Consider the following 27,882-nt stretch of genomic DNA (forward strand, 5'->3'; position numbering starts at 1 on the left):
AACCTTGATGATTTGGAACTTCTGCGTGATATCAGCTGGGTTGGAAGGCAACCTGGACCGGCCAGAGACGAAACGGAGGAAAAGCACTCGCTCCTCATTGGTGAACTCCTCCAGGCTACCTAATGTTCATCAGGCCTTATCCCGCCTTTCTGTCCTGCTGTAAAACTGTCACCTTACTCTCCTGATATCAAAGCCTTTTTGTACTACTGCACCTGACCTGCATATAGTTTGATTTATTTTAGGTACTGAAGTTGTGAAAGTTCCTTTTAAAAGAAAATGCCTTTTGTAAATAGTAATTACTGCAATTTAAATATTTTCCTTTATTGTTTTTATATTATGCATATAAGAACATGAAAGTGTATTTTATTACAGACGTATTGTTTTTACCTTGTTTTCATCGGTCAGTTTATGTATTGGATGCTTCTGGACTTCCGTGTGTTCAGTGAATTATGTGCAAATGCAGTAAAGAAAAGAATTTAATGATGAAACCCAATTGTGTTTTTTCAGTTTGTTCTACTGGGGTTAAAGTCGAAAAACAGTCAAAAAAGTCATTCAATCAGGAGAGCCTTCATTAGAATTTCACAATCATTTATTACACATTGTACAAATGTGAATAGTGCAACGTCTTTGGCGATTGGACTCCATCCTGAAGGAAGACAATCGATGTTGATGAAGGGAGTTGCTGCGGAGTTATAAACAGCATAGTATAGGATGTCGAAAAAAGTCATGAAAAAGTCAGTGTACCATGTCGAAAAGTCATAACTTTACTTAAGTTACTTTATTTTTAAAGTTACTTTTTTAGTTACTTTACTTTTTTAGTTACTTTTAAAGTTACTTTACTTTTAAAGTTACTTTTTTAGTTACTTTACTTTTTTAGTTACTTTCAAAGTTACTTTACTTTTAAAGTTACTTTTTTAGTTACTTTACTTTTAAAGTTACTTTTTTAGTTACTTTACTTTTTTAGTTACTTTCAAAGTTACTTTACTTTTAAAGTTACTTTTTTAGTTACTTTACTTTTAAAGTTACTTTTTTAGTTACTTTACTTTTTAGTTACTTTTTTAGTTACTTTACTTTTTTAGTTACTTTTAAAGTTACTTTACTTTTAAAGTTACTTTTTTAGTTACTTTACTTTTTTAGTTTTGTCGTGTGTCGTTATGTGACACACTGAATTGGATTTACACGATGTGGTCTATACTTGATATAGAGCAACATAATGCATGTTTGTGCGTGTTCTCTAGCGCCACATAGTGGATACAGGAACTGGTGAAATATTTGCACTACATAATTTCCAGTGTCACACAGTCCAATCATTAAAAATAAGTCTAACTTGTGGGCTCGCTGTCTGATGGTCGCAGATATTTATGGCCGCTTCTGCCGGCATCCCGCCAGTACCTCCGACGTGCGGGAGGATACGAGGGCCCGTACATCGCTGCTTGCAGCTTTAATTTATTATTATTATTTATTATTATTATTATTATTATTATTTCTTCTTATTATTATCTTTTATTATTATTATCATTTATTATTATTATCATTTATTATTATTATCATTTATTATTATTATTATGATTATTATTATAATTATTAATTATTATTATTAATTATTATTATTATCATTTATTATTTCTGTAAGTGTATTTGAGTTTAAGGACTGAAGTAAACATTTAAAGTATCTGCTCTACTGCCCCCATGAGGCCTGATAGAGAAGTGACACTTTTACTGCTCTGTGTATTATTATACTGCTCTGTGTATTATTATACTCTGTGTATTATTATACTCTGTGTATTATTTTACTTTGTAAATATTCATATTTTTGAGTAAAACCAGAAACATCTGAATACTTTTATCTTCCAGAATCTCTGTCGTCTCTCGGTGAGTTTCATGAAAACGAACACATATTTTATTCATCATAAAAATGTTTGAAGACACTTTTTTTATTATTATTAATATCATTATCATCATCTTCATCGCCTATCTGTTGCTTTTCACCAGCGATGGAGGAAATATATATAGATCCTTTACTGCAGGAAAAGTACTAATACCACACTGTAAGAGTACTCTGATACAGGAAAAGTACTAATATCACACTGTGACTAATTGATTAATTGAAGGTTTCTTCTGTAGATGTATAATTTATAACTAAACATATTTTATAAACTCTTTATATGTTTTATGAGGAAAAATCCTAGTTTGTAAAGTAACTAAAGTTTTCAGATAAATGTAGCAAAGTAGAAGAAAGTTACAATTCAAGTGAAGTACAAGTACCTCAAGGTTGTACTTAAGTACAGTAGTTTAGTAGTTTCCATTCTCCTGTTGGAGTTCTTAGCTTCTAAATGTAATAAAACCTTCTCTTGAGATGTTTTAATGTTGTAATTAACTATAAAGAACTGCAATGGACTGTAATTATCTGTAATTATCTGTTATTAACTATAATTAGCTGTAATTAACTATAATTATCTGTAATTAAAGACAAAATCAGGAGATGAAAATGTGTTTATTGATTCTTGTGTTACAGCCAGAACAACAATATGAGTTAAAACTCAAACATCTAAACAGCTTCATGTCGTCCATCTGTTCAAATGAAACTTTATTGTTCCTCGTCTCGCTGTGAGTTATTAAAGATTGTCCTCGTAGAAACATTTGAATAAAATCGTCTGAAATGTGCAGATTCAGGTTCACATTTAAGGGACATTCACCCTGCTTCTTTAAAATGATTATATTGTGAGTTTAAGGCAGCAATCAGACTCAATTAAAATCCTTTGATTGATTGTTTTGTGTATTTTTTTACTGTAGATCTAAAAAAGTCTTTGACTTTTAATAATTGTCTGTAAAAATATCAGTTGAGATATGAATGAAAATGTTAAAGAAACAAAGTTTTAACAAATGTGATCAATAATTCCTTAAATGTTTCTCTGCTGGATCATTAAATCTCCTGTTGAATTATTTTAAAGTCAGAAAACCCAGAAATGAATTCAAGCTGCAGAAACTGAACCATGATCTTCAACAACGTGACGCTCTGCGGTTGGCTGCTTGACGGTGAAATGCACCCTGGGAGTCGTAGTTGTCAAAGAAGCAGATATTTTCTAACATGATGTGATCCGCTAAGACATCTTAAAGGAATTAAAATGGATCAATTCACACCTCTAGTTTGCTTCTTCTCCACAGCAACAGCAGCTGAGGCTCATGGGTAGTGTAGTTGTTTTTTTTAGAACTTGAACAATGACATTTTCATTTGTAATCTTAACTCAGAACGAGAAGAAAAACAGCAGCTTCTCTGAACTTTAAATACAGTTTTATCCAAAGAAAGTCAGAGGATGTGGATCCATGTGACCAAAAACACACACACACACACACACACACAGACACACAGACACACACACACACACACACACACACACACACACACACACACAAGACAGTCTTTATGTTACTTTTCATGCGTTGCAGCAAAAACCTTCACAAATACACTCCTTCATCCTTCCCTCTTTCACTCCTTCCCTCCTAAATGAACATCATGCTGTATTGAAGAAGACTTGAAACTAGAGATTGAGACCATAAACTCATGTTTACAATGTTTACTGAGGTAATAAATCAAGAGAGAAGTAGAGTCATTTTCTCATAGACTTCTATACAACCAGAGGAGTCGCCCCCTGGTGGACACTAGAGAGAATGCAGCTTTAACACGTGAAGCTCTGGCTTCACTCTTCAGCTGAAACGCCCCCTGGTGGAGTAGAAGTGGAAGTTGTAGGTTAGTTTGTAACCAAATGTAACATTTGCTCCACTTACAATTTATTAACTTCAAACTTTAAAAAGTTTCAGGTAAATGTAGATTTATATTTAATAAAGGTAACTGAGGTGTAACAATGTCTCCAAAGTACACGTTTACACACCAACTGTAGCCGTGACCGAGAGGAATGTACTGCGATTTGATTGGCTGAATTGTTTTGACACATCATTCTATAAAGTCTATGTACACACGCACCCACACACACTCTCACACTCACACACGCACCCACACACACTCTCACACTCACACACACACACACACACGCACACGCACACGCACACACACACACTCTCACACGCACCCACACACACTCTCACACTCACACACACACACACACTCACTCTCACACTCACACACGCACCCACACACACTCTCACACTCTCACACTCACACACACACACACACACACACACACACACACACACACACACACACACACACACACACACACACACACATACACACACTGTTATGTTACAGCACGTCGTCGTCCCTCCGGCCTCCTGACCTCTCCCTGACCTCATCCTCGGGAGGTCAAAGGTCGGCCGCTGTGTCTGTTGACTATCGTGACGTCTCTATGGTAACCAGGTTTAGAGGCGGAGTCAGAGTACAGCTGCTGACGGCTGCTACAGTCGTCTGTCTCCGGCTCGCCGCCGCCCCCTGGTGGGAAGTCTATGTAAGTGCAGGTTCTTCTTCTTCTTCTTCTTCTACTCCCCGATTGGCTCCAAGTGTCAGGTTCCTGTCCTCTGATTGGCCAGCCAGCAGGGCAGCTCTCCACACCTGGAACAACAGGAAGCAGAGTGTTTGTGGTGTGTTTAATTGGCTCATTAATTAAGTTGATTATTTTAAAAAATACCATCTAAAAAAGTAAAAGTCCTGGATTCCAAATATTAAAAAGTAAAAGTACACAAGTATTATCAGCAAAATGTACTTAAAGTATCAAAAGTAAATAAAACCATCAAGCAGAATTGGTCCTTTCACAGTGTTTTATAAAATATTATTCAGTTTTTATCACTTTTAATGTGGTAGTTAATTAACGTGGAGTCTATTTTAAATAGTTTTATAGTATAATACTGCGTCCTGTGTGTTTTTATGTTAAAATCAAACACAGATCTGTAATTGTTATGAAGTCAGATCTGATCGGCTCTTTGAGTGTTTTCTGATATGAGCTCCAGATATCCAGATGTTTGTGCACATGGTTTTATGATGCAGATGTTTGTGCACATGGTTTTATGATGCAGATGTGTGTGCACATGGTTTTATGATGCAGATGTGTGTGCACATGGTTTTATGATGCAGATGTTTGTGCACATGGTTTTTTGATGCAGATGTTTGTGCACATGGTTTTTTGATGCAGATGTTTGTGCACATGGTTTTTTGATGCAGATGTTTGTGCACATGGTTTTATGATGCAGATGTGTGTGCACCTGGTTTTATGATGCAGATGTGTGTGCACATGGTTTTATGATGCAAATGTTTGTGCACATGGTTTTATGATCCAGATGTGTGTGCACATGGTTTTATGATCCAGATGTGTGTGCACATGGTTTTATGATCCAGATGTGTGTGCACATGGTTTTATGATCCAGATGTGTGTGCACATGGTTTTATGATCCAGATGTGTGTGCACATGGTTTTATGATCCAGATGTGTGTGCACATGGTTTTATGATGCAGATGTGTGTGCACATGGTTTTATGATCCAGATGTGTGTGCACATGGTTTTATGATGCAAATGTTTGTGCACATGGTTTTTTGATGCAGATGTTTGTGCACATGGTTTTATGATGCAAATGTTTGTGCACGTGGTTTTTTGATGCAGATGTGTGTGCACATGGTTTTATGATCCAGATGTGCGTGCACATGGTTTTATGATGCAGGTGTTTGTGCACATGGTTTTATGATCCAGATGTGTGTGCACATGGTTTTATGATGCAGATGTTTGTGCACATGGTTTTATGATGCAAATGTTTGTGCACATGGTTTTTTGATGCAGATGTGTGTGCACATGGTTTTATGATCCAGATGTGTGTGTACATGGTTTTATGATCCAGATGTTTGTGCACATGGTTTTATGATGCAAATGTTTGTGCACATGGTTTTATGATGCAAATGTTTGTGCACATGGTTTTATGATGCAAATGTTTGTGCACATGGTTTTATGATGCAAATGTTTGTGCACATGGTTTTATGATGCAAATGTTTGTGCACATGGTTTTATGATGCAGATGTTTGTGCACATGGTTTTATGATGCAGATGTTTGTGCACATGGTTTTTTGATGCAGATGTGTGTGCACATGGTTTTATGATGCAGATGTTTGTGCACATGGTTTTATGATGCAGATGTTTGTGCACATGGTTTTATGATGCAGATGTTTGTGCACATGGTTTTATGATGCAGATGTGTGTGCACATGGTTTTATGATGCAGATGTTTGTGCACATGGTTTTATGATGCAAATGTGTGCACATGGTTTTTTGATGCAGATGTGTGTGCACATGGTTTTATGATCCAGATGTGTGTGTACATGGTTTTATGATCCAGATGTTTGTGCACATGGTTTTATGATGCAGATGTGTGTGCACATGGTTTTATGATCCAGATGTGTGTGTACATGGTTTTATGATCCAGATGTGTGTGCACATGGTTTTATGATGCAGATGTTTGTGCACATGGTTTTATGATGCAGATGTTTGTGCACATGGTTTTATGATGCAGATGTTTGTGCACATGGTTTTATGATGCAAATGTGTGTGCACATGTTTTTTTGATGCAGATGTGTGTGCACATGGTTTTATGATCCAGATGTGTGTGTACATGGTTTTATGATCCAGATGTGTGTGCACATGGTTTTTTGATGCAGATGTGTGTGCACATGGTTTTATGATCCAGATGTGTGTGTACATGGTTTTATGATCCAGATGTTTGTGCACATGGTTTTATGATGCAGATGTGTGTGCACATGGTTTTTTGATGCAGATGTGTGTGCACATGGTTTTATGATGCAGATGTTTGTGCACATGGTTTTATGATCCAGATGTGTGTGCACATGGTTTTATGATCCAGATGTTTGTGCACATGGTTTTATGATGCAGATGTGTGTGCACATGGTTTTTTGATGCAGATGTGTGTGCACATGGTTTTATGATGCAGATGTTTGTGCACATGGTTTTATGATCCAGATGTTTGTGCACATGGTTTTATGATCCAGATGTGTGTGCACATGGTTTTATGGACCTTTCTCTCAGCGTCGGCTGGCTGCTCAGGAAGCTCATCTGCTGCTCCAGACGACAGACTCTGAAGGCCAGATAGCAGGACGACAGGACCAGGAGGAAGACACTGAGAGACAGACAGACAGACAGACAGACAGACAGACAGACAGACAGACAGACAGAGACAGATTAATTACAGATCACATGAGCAGCATTCGATCAATGAACAATAACTTCTGATGAACTGATCCTTTGACATCAGTCTGTTACTGAAGTTAACGCCAGAGAAGAAAGACAACCAGACTATTCATGACACAGTACATATATACTGTGTATACACAGTATATATGTACTATGTACACACAGTATTGTGTGTCGAGTCATAAAGAGTCATAAAACATCATAGTATATTATAAAAAGTGGTAAAATGTTCTGTGAATGATTCAAATCTGATGCGTGAGTTTCATGTCACACACAGGGGCCACATGATGTGTTTCTGAGGGCCACCATCGGCCCTCATGCCGCACTTTGAGAAACCGTCCTCTACCGTTATATTCTGCACGTGCTCATGTGGAATATATTCAACCAGCAGGTGGCAGCACAGAGCAACAACACGACATATCACAGTTCAGACTCTGAACACACCTGAGACTTCATTACAGTAAAACTACTAAAACTACTACTACTACTGACACAAATACCTTTGTCTGTGTACTCTGGGTGTTTGGGAGTTTTTATCGTTGCTTTTAGTTAAATCCTGGAAGTATTTGTGAAGATAAATGAATCATGTATTCTGGTATATTAAGTTATCATCTTTAAGATTTAAAAGACAAACAAATAAACACGTTTGGGTGTGTATGTATATATATATATATATGTGTGAATATGTTGTTTTCTTGGTATCTAGTTGTATTGTTGTGTGTACTTTTGTACTCACAGCAGGATGAAGAGTTTCAGCAGCTGGTACTCCATGTGACCCAGTTCAGGTACTGGTTCTGTCAGCAGGAGCTTCTCTGTTTCCAAACTGCTGTCTACACACACACACACACACACACACACACACACACACACACACACACACACACGGCTCAGTATCTTGGTATCTCTGGGCAGGGTGGGGGCGGGGCTTTGACGTGTGGGCGGGGCTTGACAGGTGTGCTCACCTGTGAGTGTGTGCGTGATGAAGGGCGTGTCTGCCACCAGGCCGGGGGACGAGGTCCCCAGCAGGTCTGGGAGGGAGGAGGACACGAGGGGCAGCGACGGCTTCCTCCTCCACTTCAGCACCTCCGGAAACTCGTCCTGACGGATCAAATCAACTCAAGTCTGTCATCAGAGGATCAGAGAAGTCTTCTTCTGCTGATTCTTTGATGGTTTAAATACTCATCCAGCAAATACTCTTCAGACTTTATTTTATTTAGATGATGGAAAAGATTTCACTTTGTCTTGTTTTATTAAATGAAATAAAGTTTTGTGTAAAAGTGAGGTATAAATAAATATAAATAAAGTATTTAATTGAGGTTTAGTATCTGGAAAGATGAACTCGACTCAACATGCGTGTCCCTCTGAACACACACACACACACACACACTCTGTGTAGTATTAGTACTTGTCAGCTTGCTTGACGTATAGATTTGTATCACACTATTTCCGGCTCCTTTGTGAACTACGTTACCCATAACCCCCTGCTTATGTTTAAATGAGTCTCTCTTCTTTCATGGTGTAAACGTGCATCTCTTTGGTGTTTTTATCAAAGTAATCTGATTACCATGGACAGAGAGCTGGGCTCCTCCAGGTACTGCTTCAGACTCAGACTCTTCCCGTTCACCTGCAGACAGACAGAGAGTCAGACAGGAAGTCACTGGATTACGTTCTGAGATACAAACAGGAGGTTCTGACTTCTGACAGACCTGCAGGTGAGTGCAGATCCTCCTGAGGACGTCGTAGACACTGTCTCTGGACAGCAGGGACACAAAGACGTACTGCAGAGAGACAGGAAGTACAAACAGGAAGTCAACTCTTCTTTCATCCTTCAGCCTGAGGTCGACTCTAAGACCGTCTGTCTGACGACGTGAGAAGTTTTATATTTAAATGGTGTCATGTCTCCAACACAGTTTATAAGAAGTGGACGTAGTCAGTATGATGTCACACGTTGGTTTGAAGCCTTGAGTTCGGCTATCTGGCCGTAGCCATCTTGGTTTTTTTTGCAACCAGAAGTGACAGAGGAGGGCGGAGCTAAATATACCTGAACGCTGAATAAGACTTTTTTTTAGGCGACCGGAATGTTTCAATTAACTTTGATGAAGTGAAAACAATCTGTGAAACACGGACAACATCTCTGGTGTCGACCTGTCAATCACTGTGTAGCCCCGCCCCTAAAGCATCCCCTGCTTTATGGTCTGTGTGACTCTAAATGGACCATCATTTACTAAATGAACATCATGCTGTATTGAAGAAGACTTGAAACTAGAGATTGAGACCATAAACTCATGTTTACAATGTTTACTGAGGTAATAAATCAAGAGAGAAGTAGAGTCATTTTCTCATAGACTTCTATACAACCAGAGGAGTCGCCCCCTGGTGGACACTAGAGAGAAGTAGAGTCATTTTCTCATAGACTTCTATGAATGTCTTCAATTTAATTTGGCTGAACTCTGCAGAAACTCGGGACTTTAAACTTTATTCTTCTCTTTTATTTTTTGTGAACTCATCCTGTCCGGTACCTTCTGAGCGGTATCCATGGTGATAGCCAGGCCGTTCGGCACCAGGCCGGCGGTCCGGTGTTTCTTCACCAGACGAACTGAGACCACCGGGATGCACACCTGCAGGTCCAGAGAGGAGAGAGAACAGGAGCTTTTATTGTGAAAGTTTTAGGTACTTTCTTACTTTTGAGTATTTCCATTTGTTGCTACTTCTACTACATCTCAGAGATAAATATTGTACTTTTTAATTCACTTCATTTATCTGACAGATACATATTATAAATATATATAATCAATGAATACATGATGTTGTGTTATTAGTGATTAGACGATCAGCAGAACATAATAATAAAAATAAGCTCCTCATTCACCAGCTGCAACATTAAAGTGATGAATATAATATATATATATATATATATATATATATATATATATATTACTCTGCATGTAGTAGGAGTACTTTTACTTTTGGTACTTTTAGTATATTTTGATGCTAATATATTTGTAATTTTACTGTTTTATTCTAATTGCAGGACTTTTACTTGTAACAGATGATACTGAGGTGACCTTTGACCTGGACTCAGAATAAACACACACACAAAGCAGGTGTATGTGTGTCACGTGACAAAATAATGAAGTTAGATAACGTCTCTAATATCTGTCCACCTCATCATCATCTTCATCATCACGTAACATTTGACTAATTACTGTCTCTAATTAAACTTCAAGATAATTGTAATTAAAAGTTTCCATGATTAGTTGCGATAGGTTTACATTTTTAATGTGTTTCATGTAACGCATCAAAACTGGATCATTTTGATTATTATATTTAGACAAATTAAAATGCGATTTTACACGTTTGTTATATAGACATGCATATCAATATTTGAATAATATCTAAATGAATATCACGATTAGTGGTGTAATAGATCGTTATTGATCGTTATTCATCCGTACTGCCCCCCCTCAGTTTACCGTTAACCATCAGAGTTTAAATAAAGTTTTAACGTTAACCATCAGAGTGTAAATAAAGTTTTAACGTTAACCATCAGAGTGTAAATAAAGTTTTAACGTTAACCATCAGAGTGTAAATAAAGTTTTAACGTTAACCATCAGAGTGTATTCAAAGTTTTAACGTTAACCATCAGAGTGTATTCAAAGTTTTAACGTTAACCATCAGAGTGTAAACAAAGTTTTAACGTTAACCATCAGAGTGTAAACAAAGTTTTAACATTAACCATCAGAGTGTAAATAAAGTTTTAACGTTAACCATCAGAGTGTAAATAAAGTTTTAACGTTAACCATCAGAGTGTAAATAAAGTTTTAACGTTAACCATCAGACTGTAAATAAAGTTTAACGTTAACCATCAGAGTGTAAATAAAGTTTAAACGTCAACCATCAGACTGTAAATAAAGTTTAACGTTAACCATCACAGTGTAAATAAAGTTTAAACGTTAACCATCAGAGTGTAAATGAAGTTTTAACGTTAACCATCAGAGTGTAAATAAAGTTTTACCATTAACATCAGAGTGTAAATAAAGTTTAAACGTTAACATCAGAGTGTAAATAAAGTTTCACTGACTCAGTAGAACTTGTGTTTCTAGTCTCTGATCATGTTTCATTGTAAACAACCAATCAGAGGAGAGCTACTAACGTTAGCAGCACCGCTAACGGTTAACCAACGAGGTTCACTTCAGTGACATCATGATGCCTTCAGGCTCTGCTCAGTGAACATGAGTACTGGCTGAAGCTACATTATAATGTTATCATGATGTGTTCACGTGTAATCTGTAAAATGTAATTTTGGTGATAAACTTGAATACATCCAGTAGTTTGAAGGAGATGTTTTCACATGAATATAAAATAGATATTAGAGATGAATTATGAGCTGTTTAACTTCCTAACACGAGCTCTAAGAACATTATAATACATTGGACACGTTCTTAAAGGGACAGGTACAGCGGAGGGGCTTCTTCACTCACCTTGATGTCTTTGCCAAACAGGTTGGCGTAGAAACACAACCAGTTCCTGGAGATGTAGAGTCGTCCCTGCAGCAGGATGTCTCTCAACAACGCACACGAATACACTACAGAAGAAGAAGAAGAAGAAGAAGAAGAGAGACGGTAGACAGGTGGATCAGACAGGAAGAGAGAGACTTTATCATCACGAGCTGGGAACAAATATAGGTCAGGTTAGGACAGGTTAGGACAGGTTAGGACAAGTTAGGACAGGTTAGGACAGGTGAGGACAGGTTAGGACAGGTTAGGACAGGTGAGGACAGGACAGGTTATAGACAGGTTAGGACAGGTTAGGACAGGTTAGGACAGGTTAGGACAGGTGAGGACAGGACAGGTTATAGACAGGTTAGGAAAGGTTAGGACAGGTTAGGACAGGTTAGGACAGGTTAGGAAAGGTTAGGACAGGTTAGGACAGGTTAGGACAGGACAGGTTATAGACAGGTTAGGACAGGTTAGGACAAGTTAGGACAGGTTAGGACAGGTGAGGACAGGTTAGGACAGGTTAGGACAGGTGAGGACAGGACAGGTTATAGACAGGTTAGGACAGGTTAGGACAGGTTAGGACAAGTTAGGACAGGTTAGGACAGGTGAGGACAGGTTAGGACAGGTTAGGACAGGTGAGGACAGGACAGGTTAGGACAGGTTAGGACAGGTTAGGACAGGTTAGGACAGGTGAGGACAGGACAGGTTAGGACAGGTTAGGACAGGTTAGGACAGGTTAGGACAGGTGAGGACAGGACAGGTTATAGACAGGTTAGGAAAGGTTAGGACAGGTTAGGACAGGTGAGGACAGGACAGGTTATAGACAGGTTAGGACAGGTTAGGACAGGTGAGGACAGGACAGGTTAGGACAGGTTAGGACAGGTTAGGACAGGTTAGGACAGGTGAGGACAGGACAGGTTATAGACAGGTTAGGAAAGGTTAGGACAGGTTAGGACAGGTGAGGACAGGACAGGTTATAGACAGGTTAGGACAGGTTAGGACAGGTTAGGACAGGTTAGGACAGGTTAGGAAAGGTTAGGACAGGTTAGGACAGGTGAGGACAGGACAGGTTATAGACAGGTTAGGACAGGTTAGGTCAGGTTAGGACAGGTTAGGACAGGTTAGGAAAGGTTAGGACAGGTTAGGACAGGTGAGGACAGGACAGGTTATAGACAGGTTAGGAAAGGTTAGGACAGGTTAGGACAGGTGAGGACAGGACAGGTTATAGACAGGTTAGGACAGGTTAGGACAGGTTAGGACAGGTTAGGACAGGTTAGGAAAGGTTAGGACAGGTTAGGACAGGTGAGGACAGGACAGGTTATAGACAGGTTAGGACAGGTTAGGTCAGGTTAGGACAGGTTAGGACAGGTGAGGACAGGTTAGGACAGGTTAGGACAGGTTATAGACAGGTTAGGACAGGTTATAGACAGGTTAGGACAGGTTAGGACAGGTGAGGACAGGTTAGGTCAGGTTAGGACAGGTTATAGACAGGTTAGGACAGGTTATAGACAGGTTAGGACAGGTTAGGACAGGTTAGGTCAGGTTAGGACAGGTTATAGACAGGTTAGGACAGGTTAGGACAGGACAGGTTATAGACAGGTTAGGACAGGTTAGGACAGGTTAGGACAGGTGAGGACAGGTTAGGACAGGTTAGGACAGGTTATAGACAGGTTAGGACAGGTTAGGACAGGTTAGGTCAGGTTAGGACAGGTTATAGACAGGTTAGGACAGGTTAGGACAGGACAGGTTAGGACAGGTTAGGAAAGGACAGGTTAGGAAAGGACAGGTTAGGACAGGTTAGGACAGGTTAGGACAGGTTAGGACAGGTGAGGACAGGTGAGGACAGGTTAAGACAGGTGAGGACAGGTTAGGAAAGGTTAGGACAGGTTAGGACAGGTGAGGACAGGTTAGGAAAGGACAGGTGAGGACAGGTTAAGACAGGTGAGGACAGGTGACTGACAGGTGAAACATCTGTCCTGTCTGTCAGAGTCCTCCTGACCTCACTAGCCGTCCTCACCTTTCATCAGGATCTCCTCTTTAGGAACCGTCTGGAACAGTTTGTGGTACTGAGAGTTGTACTTGCTGACGGTCTGTGAAGGCATCAGGAGAAAAGATAGTTATTAACAGACAGAGTGAGACGTTAATGTAATCAATAATCATGTGATATGGTTAAAATCAACAGAAATAGTTGATTTAAATGTCAACATTACGGAAGGAACTGGGATCGTTGTGTTGAAGGATAGATGAGATAAAACAAGACTTTATCCATCTTGAGGGAAACAGTTGTGCAACAGTTGCAGTAAAAGTAGGAAAGAGTGCAAATATTAATATAAGTATCAAAATATCAATAAATGTAACCACAGAATCCAAAATATTCAGACACGTGGCGAGTGATGGGGTTCCACAGGACACATCTTCTATATCTTATATCTGGACCTTACAGTTCTTACAGTGTTCATCCGTGAACTTGTTGAGTTAGCATTAGCATTTAGCTTTGTTTAGCAGACGTGAGCTAGCAGTAGCTCTGTTAAGACGTCCGACATTAACTTGGAGATAAAGAACTGTTTAATGTCGGTGAGAAATAATCCACGTGAAGGTTGAATGGAAACAAACAGAGAGCTGATATCACACGTTACCGTCTGTCATGACTTGTTCGTATGCTAGCTAATAGCATGAGCTAGATGACTAGCATGAATGTACATCGCTGAGGCAAACTGAAGGCGTCGTAGCTCACGGTCAAGTCCTGTAGATTAGTTATATGAATGTTATATGTTATATGAATCTGGATATAATCACAGATTGATCTGTTTGAGACCAAAAAGAAGAAAACATTCAAACCATCGATGCTGTGAAATGACGTCATGAACTTTCCTTCTTTTCTAAACCAGAAAACTTTAATGTCTGCACCTGATCCTAAGCTGAGGATTTATTAAAGTACTCATCACATCTTTTTGTTCCATAAAGTTGGATTCCTCATTGAAAAGAAGAAATAAAGATATTGACTCAATAAAACTCTTCTTTAAATCTACAGCTGCACATAGTTCATGATGAACAGACTCATCTTTACTGAACGGCACGATTATTCACCTGCTGAGTTTAATCTGTTTTATTCATAATTATTTGTTAAATGTGGTCGTCTGGCTTTAATTGTGTTTATTTGTGTTTTGGTTGTGAGACTACCTGAAGACATAAAGTGAAAGAATGCTTTTTATCAGAAGTCCTATTATCAGTATGTATCACTGATCAATAAGTATGATTATTAACACTTTAACTCCAGCAGATCCCTTCTAGTTGTTCTGCTGCGTTCCGGATTATTCTGCCTCCGTATTGTTTTGGTTACATCATCTGAATACACCTGTTGTTCCTTTATTCTAAGGAGACTTCCTGTCTTCCTGTTCCAGTCTGAAACAACAAAGACTGAAACAACAGAAAGAGCTCGACGGCGACTCCACCTCCGAGCTTCTGAGGACGGACTGAAGGACTGAACGTTTAGTAGAAACAAGAGAACGACATCACAGATAGAAGCCCGACTGTGTGTCAGAGACTGAACAGGAGTGACATCTATCGATACAAACACAAGCATCGTTTATCCCAAAATAAAGAACATCTGCTCTAGATTATAATGTCTGAGTTATGTAGTGAACTGATACAGTGCAGCTCTCAGTGATAAAATGTAACGAAGTACTATTACTCAAGTAGTTTTAAGGTACTTGTATATCCGTTTTCTGCTACTTTATACTCTGAGAAGTACTTCTTACTGGACTTCCTTTATCTGGAAACTTGATTTACTTTGACAGATTCAGATTATTAAAACTAAATACAATAAACTAACATCAACTGATCTTACTGTAGTTTATTCTATAATAATACATCATGATTTTTTACATGAAGTCATTAAAATACAATAATAGATGTTATTCTGCATAACTAGTACCTTTACTTTCGGTACTTAAAGCAGATGTTGATGATGATACTTTTTACTCACATAAAGGAGTTTTTTAATAAAGGAGACGACAGACGAATAAATAGAAGAAGAAGAAGAAGAAGAACCGTCCTCTCATGCTTTGTTTACGTCTGGTAAACTTCTGTCTCTCACTCTCACACACACACATAAACACACACACACGCACACACACACACACAGACACACGCACAGCTCGTTAGATGACGACATGTCAGCAGGAGTTCTTTCAAATATTATTTAGAAGTCTGCAGGCGTGTGTGTGTGTGTGTGTGTGTGTGTGTGTGTGTGTGTGTGTGTGTGTGTGTGTGTGTGTGTGTGTGTGTGGTCATCTTTAGGTCACAGTGTGTTGAGTGAACGACTCACTGATCCTCTGTAACACTTCTTCACGTCTTCGTAGGAAAGATCGTCGATCAGCGTCAGCCTGCAGGACACAAAACATCTCATCACATGACATCACATGACATCACATGACGTGACATGACATGACATGACATGACATGACATGACATCTCATCACATGACATCACATGACATCACATGACATGACATCACATAACATGACATGACATGACATCACATGACATGACATGACATCACATGACATCACATGACATCACATGACATCACATGACATCACATGACATGACATGACATCACATGACATCACATCACATCACATCACATGACATGACATGACATCACATCACATGACATGACATGACATCACATGACATCTCATCACATCACATGACATGACATGACATCACATGACATCTCATCACATGACATGACATCACATGACATCACATCACATGACATCACATCTCATCACATCTCATCACATGACATCACATGACATCACATGACATCACATGACATCACATGACATCACATGACATGACATCTCATCACATGACATGACATGACATCACATGACATGACATCACATGACATGACATGACATCACATGACATCACATGACATCACATGACATCACATCTCATCACATGACATGACATCACATGACATGACATGACATGACATGACATCACATCACATGACATGACATCTCATCACATGACATCACATGACATGACATGACATCTCATCACATGACATGACATGACATCACATGACATGACATCTCATCACATGACATGACATGACATCACATGACATGACATCTCATCACATGACATCACATGACATCACATGACATGACATGACATGACATCACATGACATGACATCTCATCACATGACATCACATGACATCACATGACATCACATGACATCACACCAAATCAGAGAATTCATATTTAAACATGTAATGCTGCTTCAGAGTATTTACTGTATGTAACTTGCATAGACACACACACACACACACACACACACACACACACACACACACACACACACACACACACACACACACACACACACACACACACACACACACACACTTCATGCAAATGGGGTCCTGACATGAGACGCGACGTTCATGCAAAAAGAAGCTGGACAGACAGACACTGAACACATCGCAGCAGTTATCGTTAATCTGTATGAAAGTAACTAAGTACTTCTACTCAAGTACTTTGGTTAAGTACAAGGTTGACATACTTGTACTTTTCTATCCCATGCTACTTTTTAGTTTTACTTTTTACTATAAAAGTAAAGTACTTTACCCAGTAGTACACAGAAAGTATCTACAATCGACTCCACATTGATGAAGTACAACATTAAAATACTCTTATATGTATTTCTTAGTGATACAATCAGAATATAATATTCTCTAATAATAAAACACTGTGAAAGGAGCCGTTCTGCATTATGAGTACTTTTACTTTTAGTTGTACTTTAAGTACATTTTACTTCTGAACTTCAGTAACATTGTGAAGTACTTTTAGACCGTGGTACTTCTACCTTTACTTGAGTAAAGTACTGAGTACTTCTTCCACCGCTGATCATTAATAACTATGAAAAAAAGGAACTAGACAAGAAGTGAAAGAATTCCCATCAGCCACTTGTGCTAGTTTGGTCCACTGGAGCATGCAGAGAGTGTGTGTGTGTGTGTGTGTGTGTGTGTGTGTGTGTGTGTGTGAAAGGAGTGATTGTCCACTGGGACACACACACACCACACACACACACACACACACACACACACACACACACACACACACACACACACACACACACACACACACACACATCAGATATAAAAGAACTAATTATGCAAACAGTTGGAGCAGAATGGAGAAAGTGGAGCAGAGAAAGAAGCTCGTTCACTCTGAACGACACGTCGGCTGTTTGAACATTTAGATTCAACTAAAGTTCAGAATCTTCATTAAATATCAATAAAGAGAAAATCACACAAGTAGGAAAGAGGATCGAAAACATAAAATAGAGTTCAAATATATAAAATACAACTCATATTATGAATATAATATGACATAATGTATATTATATAATATAATATAATAAATATAATATAATATAATAAATATAATATAATATAATAAATATAATATAATAAATATAATATAATAAATATAATAAATATAATATAATAAATATAATAAATATAATATAATATAATATAATATAATATAATATAATATAATATGATGGGAAAAAGCCAGAACACACTTTTAGTAGATTGGATGAATTCTGTTCAACAAAAGATACATTTTCATAATTATAAAGCTGACTTTAAAACGTATATTGTGGTTGTATTTAGTAATATTTAGTAATATTTAGTAATAATTAGTTGTGTTTAGTTGTCTCGGTGGAGGATTTACATTCTGTTCAAGAAAATGTTTTTTTAACAATTAAATATTTTTGATTCTCAATAAAAGATTTTCACAGATTTATTTCATCATAATAGATTTAAATTTCTCCCCGTTTTGAATTCTGGTGTTTTAGTGTTTGCTTGTTTGTGGGTTTTAAGGGAACAATAGCTTCCTGTCAGTGACAGTGAATTTACACACGGCTTTACACACACACACACACACACACACACACACACTCACACGCACACACACACACACACACACACAGCCTGTGATTCTGCAGCTTCTCCTTGCAGCTTGTTTCGTACGTGACAGGAATGACAGAGCAGAGAGAGGCGTTCCTCTCTGTGTATTGTCTGTCCTGCACGTCTCCTCATCTTTTATCTCCCGCCAAACACACACACACACACACACACACACACACACACACACACACACACACACACACACACACACACACACACACACACACACACACACACACACACACACACACACACACACACACACACACACACTCTCTTTGTCAGGACTAATGAGGGAGTCGGTTGATTACGAGGGGGAGGAATCTAGAAGTGAATCATCCGCATACTGTTTGCTCACTTCTTGTATCACCAGTGATCCTGCAGCCATCAGTACCAACACACACATGTTAACTCAGTGTGAGTGTGTGTGTGTGTGTCTGTGTGTCCACAACATCTGGATCCACTTGCACAATCTCCAGCTGTGAGCCTCGTCCAGGTCTACACCTGCAGCCCCGACGCACAGCTGTTTCCTCAGGTCGAAACTTAAACTGCTGCTTCTCTTTTCTGGTGAGAATGTAATATGTGAGAGGACGCATCTCAACACAGAGCTACACATCTGCTCAGGTTTATAGTTAGGGCTGGTTCAGGTTTATAGTTAGGACTGGCTCAGGTTTATCGTTAGGACTGGCTCAGGTTTATCGTTAGGGCTGGTTCAGGTTTATAGTTAGGGCTGGCTCAGATTTATAGTTAGGGCTGGTTCAGGTTTATAGTTAGGGCTGACTCAGGTTTATAGTTAGGGCTGACTCAGGTTTATAGTTAGGGCTGGTTCAGGTTTATAGTTAGGGCTGGCTCAGGTTTATAGTTAGGGCTGGTTCAGGTTTATAGTTAGGGCTGGTTCAGGTTTATAGTTAGGGCTGGTTCAGGTTTATAGTTAGGGCTGACTCAGGTTTATAGTTAGGGCTGGTTCAGGTTTATAGTTAGGGCTGGCTCAGGTTTATAGTTAGGGCTGGTTCAGGTTTATAGTTAGGGCTGGTTCAGGTTTATAGTTAGGGCTGGCTCAGGTTTATAGTTAGGGCTGGTTCAGGTTCATAGTTAGGGCTGGCTCAGGTTTATAGTTAGGGCTGGATCAGGTTTATAGTTAGGACTGGCTCAGGTTTATAGTTAGGGCTGGATCAGGTTTATAGTTAGGACTGGTTCAGGTTTATAGTTAGGGCTGGCTCAGGTTTATAGTTAGGGCTGGCTCAGGTTTATAGTTAGGGCTGGCTCAGGTTTATAGTTAGGGCTGGATCAGGTTTATAGTTAGGACTGACTCAGGTTTATAGTTAGGACTGGTTCAGGTTTATAGTTAGGGCTGGATCAGGTTTATAGTTAGGGCTGGATCAGGTTTATAGTTAGGACTGGTTCAGGTTTATAGTTAGGGCTGGCTCAGGTTTATAGTTAGGACTGGTTCAGGTTTATAGTTAGGACTGGCTCAGGTTTATAGTTAGGACTGGTTCAGGTTTATAGTTAGGGCTGGCTCAGGTTTATAGTTAGGACTGGTTCAGGTTTATAGTTAGGACTGGCTCAGGTTTATAGTTAGGGCTGGCTCAGGTTTATAGTTAGGGCTGGCTCAGGTTTATAGTTAGGGCTGGATCAGGTTTATAGTTAGGACTGGTTCAGGTTTATAGTTAGGGCTGGCTCAGGTTTATAGTTAGGACTGGTTCAGGTTTATAGTTAGGACTGGTTCAGGTTTATAGTTAGGACTGGCTCAGGTTTATAGTTAGGGCTGGCTCAGGTTTATAGTTAGGGCTGGCTCAGGTTTATAGTTAGGGCTGGTTCAGGTTTATAGTTAGGGCTGGCTCAGGTTTATAGTTAGTGCTGGCTCAGGCTTATAGTTAGGGCTGGTTCAGGTTTATAGTTAGGGCTGGCTCAGGTTTATAGTTAGTGCTGGCTCAGGCTTATAGTTAGTGCTGGCTCAGGTTTATAGTTAGGGCTGGTTCAGGCTTATAGTTAGGGCTGGTTCAGGTTTATAGTTAGGGCTGGCTCAGGTTTATAGTTAGTGCTGGCTCAGGCTTATAGTTAGGGCTGGCTCAGGTTTATAGTTAGGGCTGGCTCAGGTTTATAGTTAGGGCTGACTCAGGTTTATAGTTAGGGCTGACTCAGGTTTATAGTTAGGGCTGACTCAGGTTTATAGTTAGGGCTGGTTCAGGTTTATAGTTAGGGCTGGTTCAGGTTTATAGTTAGGGCTGGCTCAGGTTTATAGTTAGGGCTGGCTCAGGTTTATAGTTAGGGCTGGCTCAGGTTTATAGTTAGGGCTGGCTCAGGTTTATAGTTAGGGCTGGCTCAGGTTTATAGTTAGGGCTGGCTCAGGTTTATAGTTAGGGCTGGTTCAGGTTTATAGTTAGGGCTGGTTCAGGTTTATAGTTAGGGCTGGCTCAGGTTTATAGTTAGGGCTGACTCAGGTTTATAGTTAGCCTGCGGAGGTTAACGCTACGACACCGAGCCGAGTTTCTGATTCTGACGTCATTTGCATTGAATGTTGTTCGTTCTGTACACATGTCATCGATCACACTTCTGTCCATCCTCATAGAGGGATCCCTCCTCTGTTGATCTCTAAGGTTTCTCCCTCTTTTCTCCCCGTTAAAGGGTTTTCTGGGAGAGTTCTTCCTGTTGTGATGTGAGGGTCCCAGGACAGAGGATGTCACATGTGTACAGACTGTAAAGCACCCTGAGGCTCATTAGTGATTTCAGGTTTACGGTATTATTTTGGCTGAGAGGTTTATCACGGAGGAAGAGAGCTGAACTGCAGTCGCTCACCTGAAGGGCAGGGGGCAGTGTCCGTCCTCGTCTCTGAGGGGCTCCACGTCATGGGGGTGCAGGAGGCTGATGTCATCACACTGATCCATATTCTCCGACATCATCGTTATCGGCCTGAAAAGGGTTCAGGAGGACAGAAGAAGAAGAAGCGTTTAAACGAGGAGAATAAAATCAGTCCCGGTGTTGTCAGGGTAACATGGAGCTCCGTCACCGCACGGTGTTATAAATAAAGCTTTTTTTTTAATTGTACCACAGTGTTTCTAAAAGACTGTGAGATGACGAGGAGGAGAGGGAGAAGTGTGAGGGAGAGCGAGAGATGCAGCTTCAGATAACAAGCTTCTAAATATAGAAGTGTGACCAACATCCAGTGAGCTGAAGAAGAACTCAAACAGGAACACCTCTTCTTCTGATCGACCACCAGAAAACCTCGTCTGTTACTTCCATCTTCTTCACATGATGAAGGTTACTGTCATCTGACATCTATCTCAGAAGAAGTGAAGTTCACACAGTTTAAATAATGAGACACTTGAGGTTTTACCAAAGCTGCTTCTCTAGATAGAACTGATTGAAAAGCATGTTTTCTATAAACAATCACCAAAACTACACCGTTTATCACAGCCAGCAGCTGTCATTACCGTCAGATGTTCATCTTTCCGACGGTCCTTGAACCCATCACGTGTGATAAACGCTTTCATCAGGAAAAGAAGCCAAATAGACTTCAAATAGTGATGTTTCATTAGAACATTTTATTCTTCTTGTCTCGTATAAAATAAAGAGTTTTTAACCAGATGGTGTAAAAACATTAAATTGTGAAACTATGACGTCATGATTGATTCATCTGAGAGCAACATGTCATGTGACCACAAGAGGAGAAGCTCTGACTGAACTACAGGAAGTGAACACAGATATTCAGATTTGTACGGTGAAGTTGGTTCTGCTGTTTGCATTTGACTTGATGTGCAGAGACTGTTTCAGGATCAGTAGCAGCTGGTTTGGTGACGAGAGGTTCAGTCTGGTGGTTTGGGAGACACGGACGAGTTCAGTGAGTCGGCTGTTTCCTGTTTGGTTGTTGTGAGCAGCGAGTAGTGATCAGTGTCACTGAGCGTGTTCTGCTGGTGATCTTTGTAGAACAGAGTCAGGTGGTCCCGTATACACGGTGAGTACATTGCTGTTCTGGCCCCGTTAGGTTGGAGAGCGGACCCCCTTTGGAGTTCGTTGGGGGGTTTGATCGTGTGGTGATGGACGTGGTTGGAGCTGTTGTCTCGGGGGGCACGTCCAGGGCTGCAGGTGGGTGAGACCAGGTCCTGGTTTCTTTACCGGGTCTGTGGGTTTTAGTGCATAAGTACCCACCACGAGTAGCACCTGAAGACTCGGGGGAGCTTACTGAGTCTCTGGACCCAGTTACCTTGCAGGTGTGTAACCTGAAGACTGCTGCTGCCGCACAGTGTGCAGTAGGTACGAATGGTTAACAGGTGAAGCAAGCGGGTATTAAAGGAGGGATGTGGTGAACTGTTCATCGTGTGGTGACAGGTTGTTAGCTTGGCCTGTTAGCTTTCGGGAACATAAGCGTACAGTTCAGGGCTTGTTTGGCTGAGTCGTAGTTGGGTCTGCGGACGGTTTTTGTTGGCTAGTGAGCCTTTATCAGAGGAACCTCTAGGATACTAGAGGATTAGCGCTTATGGTCTTCGGGAATTATGGAAATTCCATTCCTTCGTGTTCACCACTCGTTGCCCTCCTGTGACCACTTGCTTCCCGATCATGTGCTGCTGCACCACATCCCCGTCACCTCTCTGGCCTTCCTTCCTGCTCTGCTCTCACGCTCAGATGCTTCTCCACATGTTGGAGCTGCTGGGTTGCAGAGAGGAGATTGATTGGTGGGCTGGGGGGCGATGCACTCACAGCCGGTTGTATGAAATCTATAGTTTGTCGGTATTCCTGGTGGGAACACCGACTTTATGGAGGGGGTGTGATGACCCCTCCCATCCACCAGGGGTCTGTGTCCTGTTTGCTGCCTCCTCTGTCTTTAAGGATGCTAACGAGCCTCACCAGCTATAAAGATGCACCACCTGAACATGGCAGGCCTCCTCTCCTCTCCTCTCCTCTCCTCCTCTCCTCTCCTCTCCTCCCCTCCTCCTCTCCTCTCCTCTCCTCTCCTCCTCTCCTCTCCTCCTCTCCTCTCCTCTCCTCCTCTCCTCCTCTCCTCCCCTCCTCTCCTCTCCTCTTCTCCTCTCCTCTCCTCTCCTCCTCTCCTCTCCTCTCCTCTCCTCTCCTCCCCTCCTCTCCTCCTCTCCTCTCCTCTCCTCTCCTCCTCTCCTCTCTCCTCTCCTCCTCTCCTCTCTCCTCTTCTCCTCCGTCTCTCACAGCAGCTGCTTCATTTGATTGATTCTTTGGTTGTTCAACTTGTGTTTATTAGTTTTTAATGATTGATGTCGTACTGGTTACTACAGAGAGTACCATCGTTAGAACTCAGTGTGGTACATCGACTAGTACTTTGTGTACTAGTACTCCATCAGAGGGCGTCGCTGAGGGAGAGCTCTGATTGGTCCGAGGAGAAAAACCTTTGATCTGAAGCTGTGACGACGCCCAGAAGAGATCGAACATGTGACACACACACACACACACACACAGACACACACAAATAGACACACACACACAGAAACACACACACACACACACACACACACAGACACACACAAATAGACACACACACACAGAAACACACACACACACAGACACACACAAATAGACACGGACACGGACACACACACACACACACACACACAAATAGACACACACACACACAGAAACACACACACACAAATAGACACACACACACAGAAACACACACACACACACACACACACACACCTACACACACACACACAAATAGACACACACACACACACAAGGACAGCCGAGCATATTCTCTCTCCTCTGTTTCCATGGCAACATGAGTAGGAGGTTCAGATGAAGTCATCTCTCAGACATTCAGTGATTCTACAGAATCAACTGATTTCCTTGTTTTTTAGTTTGGGGATCAATAAACGGATCAATATGTGCTGCATCACATCTGAGCCAACAAGAAGCATCGTGATTGGTTCATCTTGAGGAGTCTGTCACTCAGTTTCAGGTTGTATGTCCACACTGACGTTGGAGCGTCACAAAGCTTTACATCCTATTTACATCTGTTTACATCCTGTTTACATCCTGTTCACATCTGTTTACATCCTGTTTACATGTTTACATCCTGTTTACATGTTTACATCTGTTTACATCTGTTTACACCTGTTTACATCCTGTTTACATCCTGTTCACATCTGTTTACATCCTGTTTACATGTTTACATCCTGTTTACATCCTGTATACATGTTTACATCTGTTTACATCCTGTTTACATCCTGTTCACATCTGTTTACATCCTGTTTACATCTTTACATCCTGTTTACATGTTTACATCCTGTATACATGTTTACATCTGTTTACATCTGTTTACATCCTGTTTACATCCTGTTCTAATCTGTTTACATCTGTTTACATCTGTTTACACCTGTTTACATCCTGTTTACATCCTGTTCTAATCGGTTTACATCCTGTTTACATGTATACACCCTGTTTACATGTTTACATCCTGTTTATATCCTGTTTACATCCTGTTTATATCCTGTTTACATCCTGTTTACACCCTGTTTACATCCTGTTTACATCCTATTTACAGCTGGTTTACAGCCTGTTTACATCCTGTTTACATGTTTACATCCTGTTTACACCCTGTTTACAGCCTGTTTACATCCTGTTTACATGTTTACATCCTGTTTACACCCTGTTTACACCCTGTTTACATGTTTACATCCTGATTATATCCTGTTTACATCTGTTTACATGTTTACATCCTGTTTATATCCTGTTTACATCTGTTTACATGTTTACATCCTGTTTACACCCTGTTTACATGTTTACATCCTGTTTACATCTGTTTACATGTTTACATCCTGTTTATATCCTGTTTACATGTTTACATCCTGTTTACACCCTGTTTAAATGTTTACATCCTGTTTATATCCTGTTTACATCCTGTTTACATGTTTACATCCTGTTTATATCCTGTTTACACCCTGTTTACATGTTTACATCCTGTTTATATCCTGTTTACATCCTGTTTACATGTTTACATCCTGTTTACATGTTTACATCCTGTTTACATCCTGTTTACATGTTTACATCCTGTTTACATCCTGTTTATATCCCGTTTACACCCTGTTTACATGTTTACATCCTGTTTACAGCTTGTTTACAGCCTGTTTACATGTTTACATCCTGTTTACATGTTTACATCCTGTTTATATCCCGTTTACACCCTGTTTACATGTTTACATCCTGTTTACAGCTTGTTTACAGCCTGTTTACATGTTTACATCCTGTTTACATGTTTACATCCTGTTTATATCCCGTTTACACCCTGTTTACATGTTTACATCCTGTTTACAGCTTGTTTACAGCCTGTTTACATGTTTACATCCTGTTTATATCCTGTTTACATGTTTACATCCTGTTTACATGTTTACATCCTGTTTATATCCTGTTTACACCCTGTTTACATGTTTACATCCTGTTTACAGCTTGTTTACAGCCTGTTTACATGTTTACATCCTGTTTACTGCCTGTTTACATGTTTATGTATTTTGATGCGTCATTAAAATCTTCGAATTGTTTTACCACTGTGTACTTTTAACAAGTTGAATAAATATGTTGAATACCTGATAATTAAAGTACCAGAGACAGAATATCATCTAAACTGATGACGTCATCGTTGCTGGTGAAACCAGTCAGCAGCAGAATCCTCTTTAATGAAATTTATGCAAAACATAAGTAAATATTATTCCCTAGAACCACAAATCATCTGATTCATCTACTGCTGAAAACTATGAGAAGTACATCTACTAAAGTACTGTTTAAAAGTACTGCTTTATGCTACTGCTACTTTATTTGAGTATTTCCATTTTTATCTCCACTATACTCAGAGGTACTATAGTACTTTATACTGTACTACATCTCAGAGGTACTATAGTACTTTATACTGTACTACATCTCAGAGGTACTATAGTACTTTATACTGTACTACATCTCAGAGGTACTATAGTACTTTATACTGTACTACATCTCAGAGGTACTATAGTATTTTATACTGTACTACATCTCAGAGGTACTATAGTACTTTATACTGTACTACATCTCAGAGGTACTATAGTACTTTATACTGTACTACATCTCAGAGGTACTATAGTACTTTATACTGTACTACATCTCAGAGGTACTATAGTACTTTATACTGTACTACATCTCAGAGGTACTATAGTACTTTATACTGTACTACATCTCAGAGGTACTATAGTATTTTATACTGTACTACATCTCAGAGGTACTATAGTATTTTATACTGTACTACATCTCAGAGGTACATATAGTACTTTATACTGTACTACATCGCAGAGGTACATATAGTACTTTATACTGTACTGCATCTCAGAGGTACTATAGTACTTTATACTGTACTACACCTCAGAGGTACATATTGTACTTTATACTGTACTACACCTCAGAGGTACATATTGTACTTTATACTGTACTACATCTCAGACGTACATATTGTACTTTTTAATGTACTACATCTCAGAGTTATAGTACTTTATATACATATGAGGTACATATGTTTACTGTAGTTTTTTGTGAGATTGAGATTATTAAAAAGTAGAATCCATGAATAAATGATTAAATCTGATTACAGATTAAAGTACCTGCAGTAAAAGTATTAAAAGGAGCTCCGCCTTTAAAGTGATGAACACATGAATGCATCAATTAATATAATAAAATAATAATATTATTATTCTGCATCATGAGTACTTTTAACATACTTAGAGGTGGAATAAGTACTCAGAAGTTTTAATGAAGTAAAAATGGAAATACTACAATGTAGAAATACTCCGTTACAGTAAAAGTACAAAAGTATAAACATCAAAATATACTTAAAGTACTCATTATGCAGAATAATATTTATGATATTATATTTCTGTATCTTTATTATTTGCTTATATTTTATATTAATACTCGTTTCATGTACTTGAGTAAATGTACCTCTTAACATTCCATTACTACTACAGTTACCAGCCTCAATATTAAAATACGCCCAGTACTGCTAGTACTACTGCTACTTCTTATACTAATACCTCATTATCACAGTATTTAACGTGGTAGTACTGCTACTGAGGTACCTGCAGTACTCCCACCATCAGCAGCAGCGTCTCCTCACACATTTCACAGTATTTGTACAACAGACTCGGTCCTACCTGTGTGTACTGTCCAGTCTTCAATCAGGTCCGCCGGTGTGCTGCAGGT

General features: G+C 39.6%; 1 protein-coding gene across 1 annotated transcript; it reads right to left on the reverse strand.

Annotated features, from left to right (window-relative positions):
• Positions 1 to 2,541: 2,541 nt before the first annotated feature.
• On the reverse strand, positions 2,542 to 27,882 carry gramd2ab (GRAM domain containing 2Ab). The gene is made up of 12 exons (XM_079162408.1): positions 27,834 to 27,882; positions 21,493 to 21,606; positions 16,027 to 16,084; positions 13,717 to 13,789; positions 11,682 to 11,785; positions 9,720 to 9,818; positions 8,907 to 8,978; positions 8,765 to 8,824; positions 8,163 to 8,298; positions 7,937 to 8,030; positions 7,025 to 7,126; positions 2,542 to 4,567 (listed from the first exon to the last, which is right to left on the reverse strand). Exons 2-12 carry the CDS (start codon positions 21,594 to 21,596, stop codon positions 4,519 to 4,521), a joined length of 951 nt encoding a protein of 316 aa, XP_079018534.1. The 5' UTR covers positions 21,597 to 21,606; positions 27,834 to 27,882; the 3' UTR covers positions 2,542 to 4,518.

This window comes from Pholis gunnellus (assembly GCF_910591455.1).
Source record: "Pholis gunnellus genome assembly, chromosome: 7".
In the NCBI taxonomy this organism is placed as follows: Eukaryota; Metazoa; Chordata; class Actinopteri; order Perciformes; family Pholidae; genus Pholis; species Pholis gunnellus.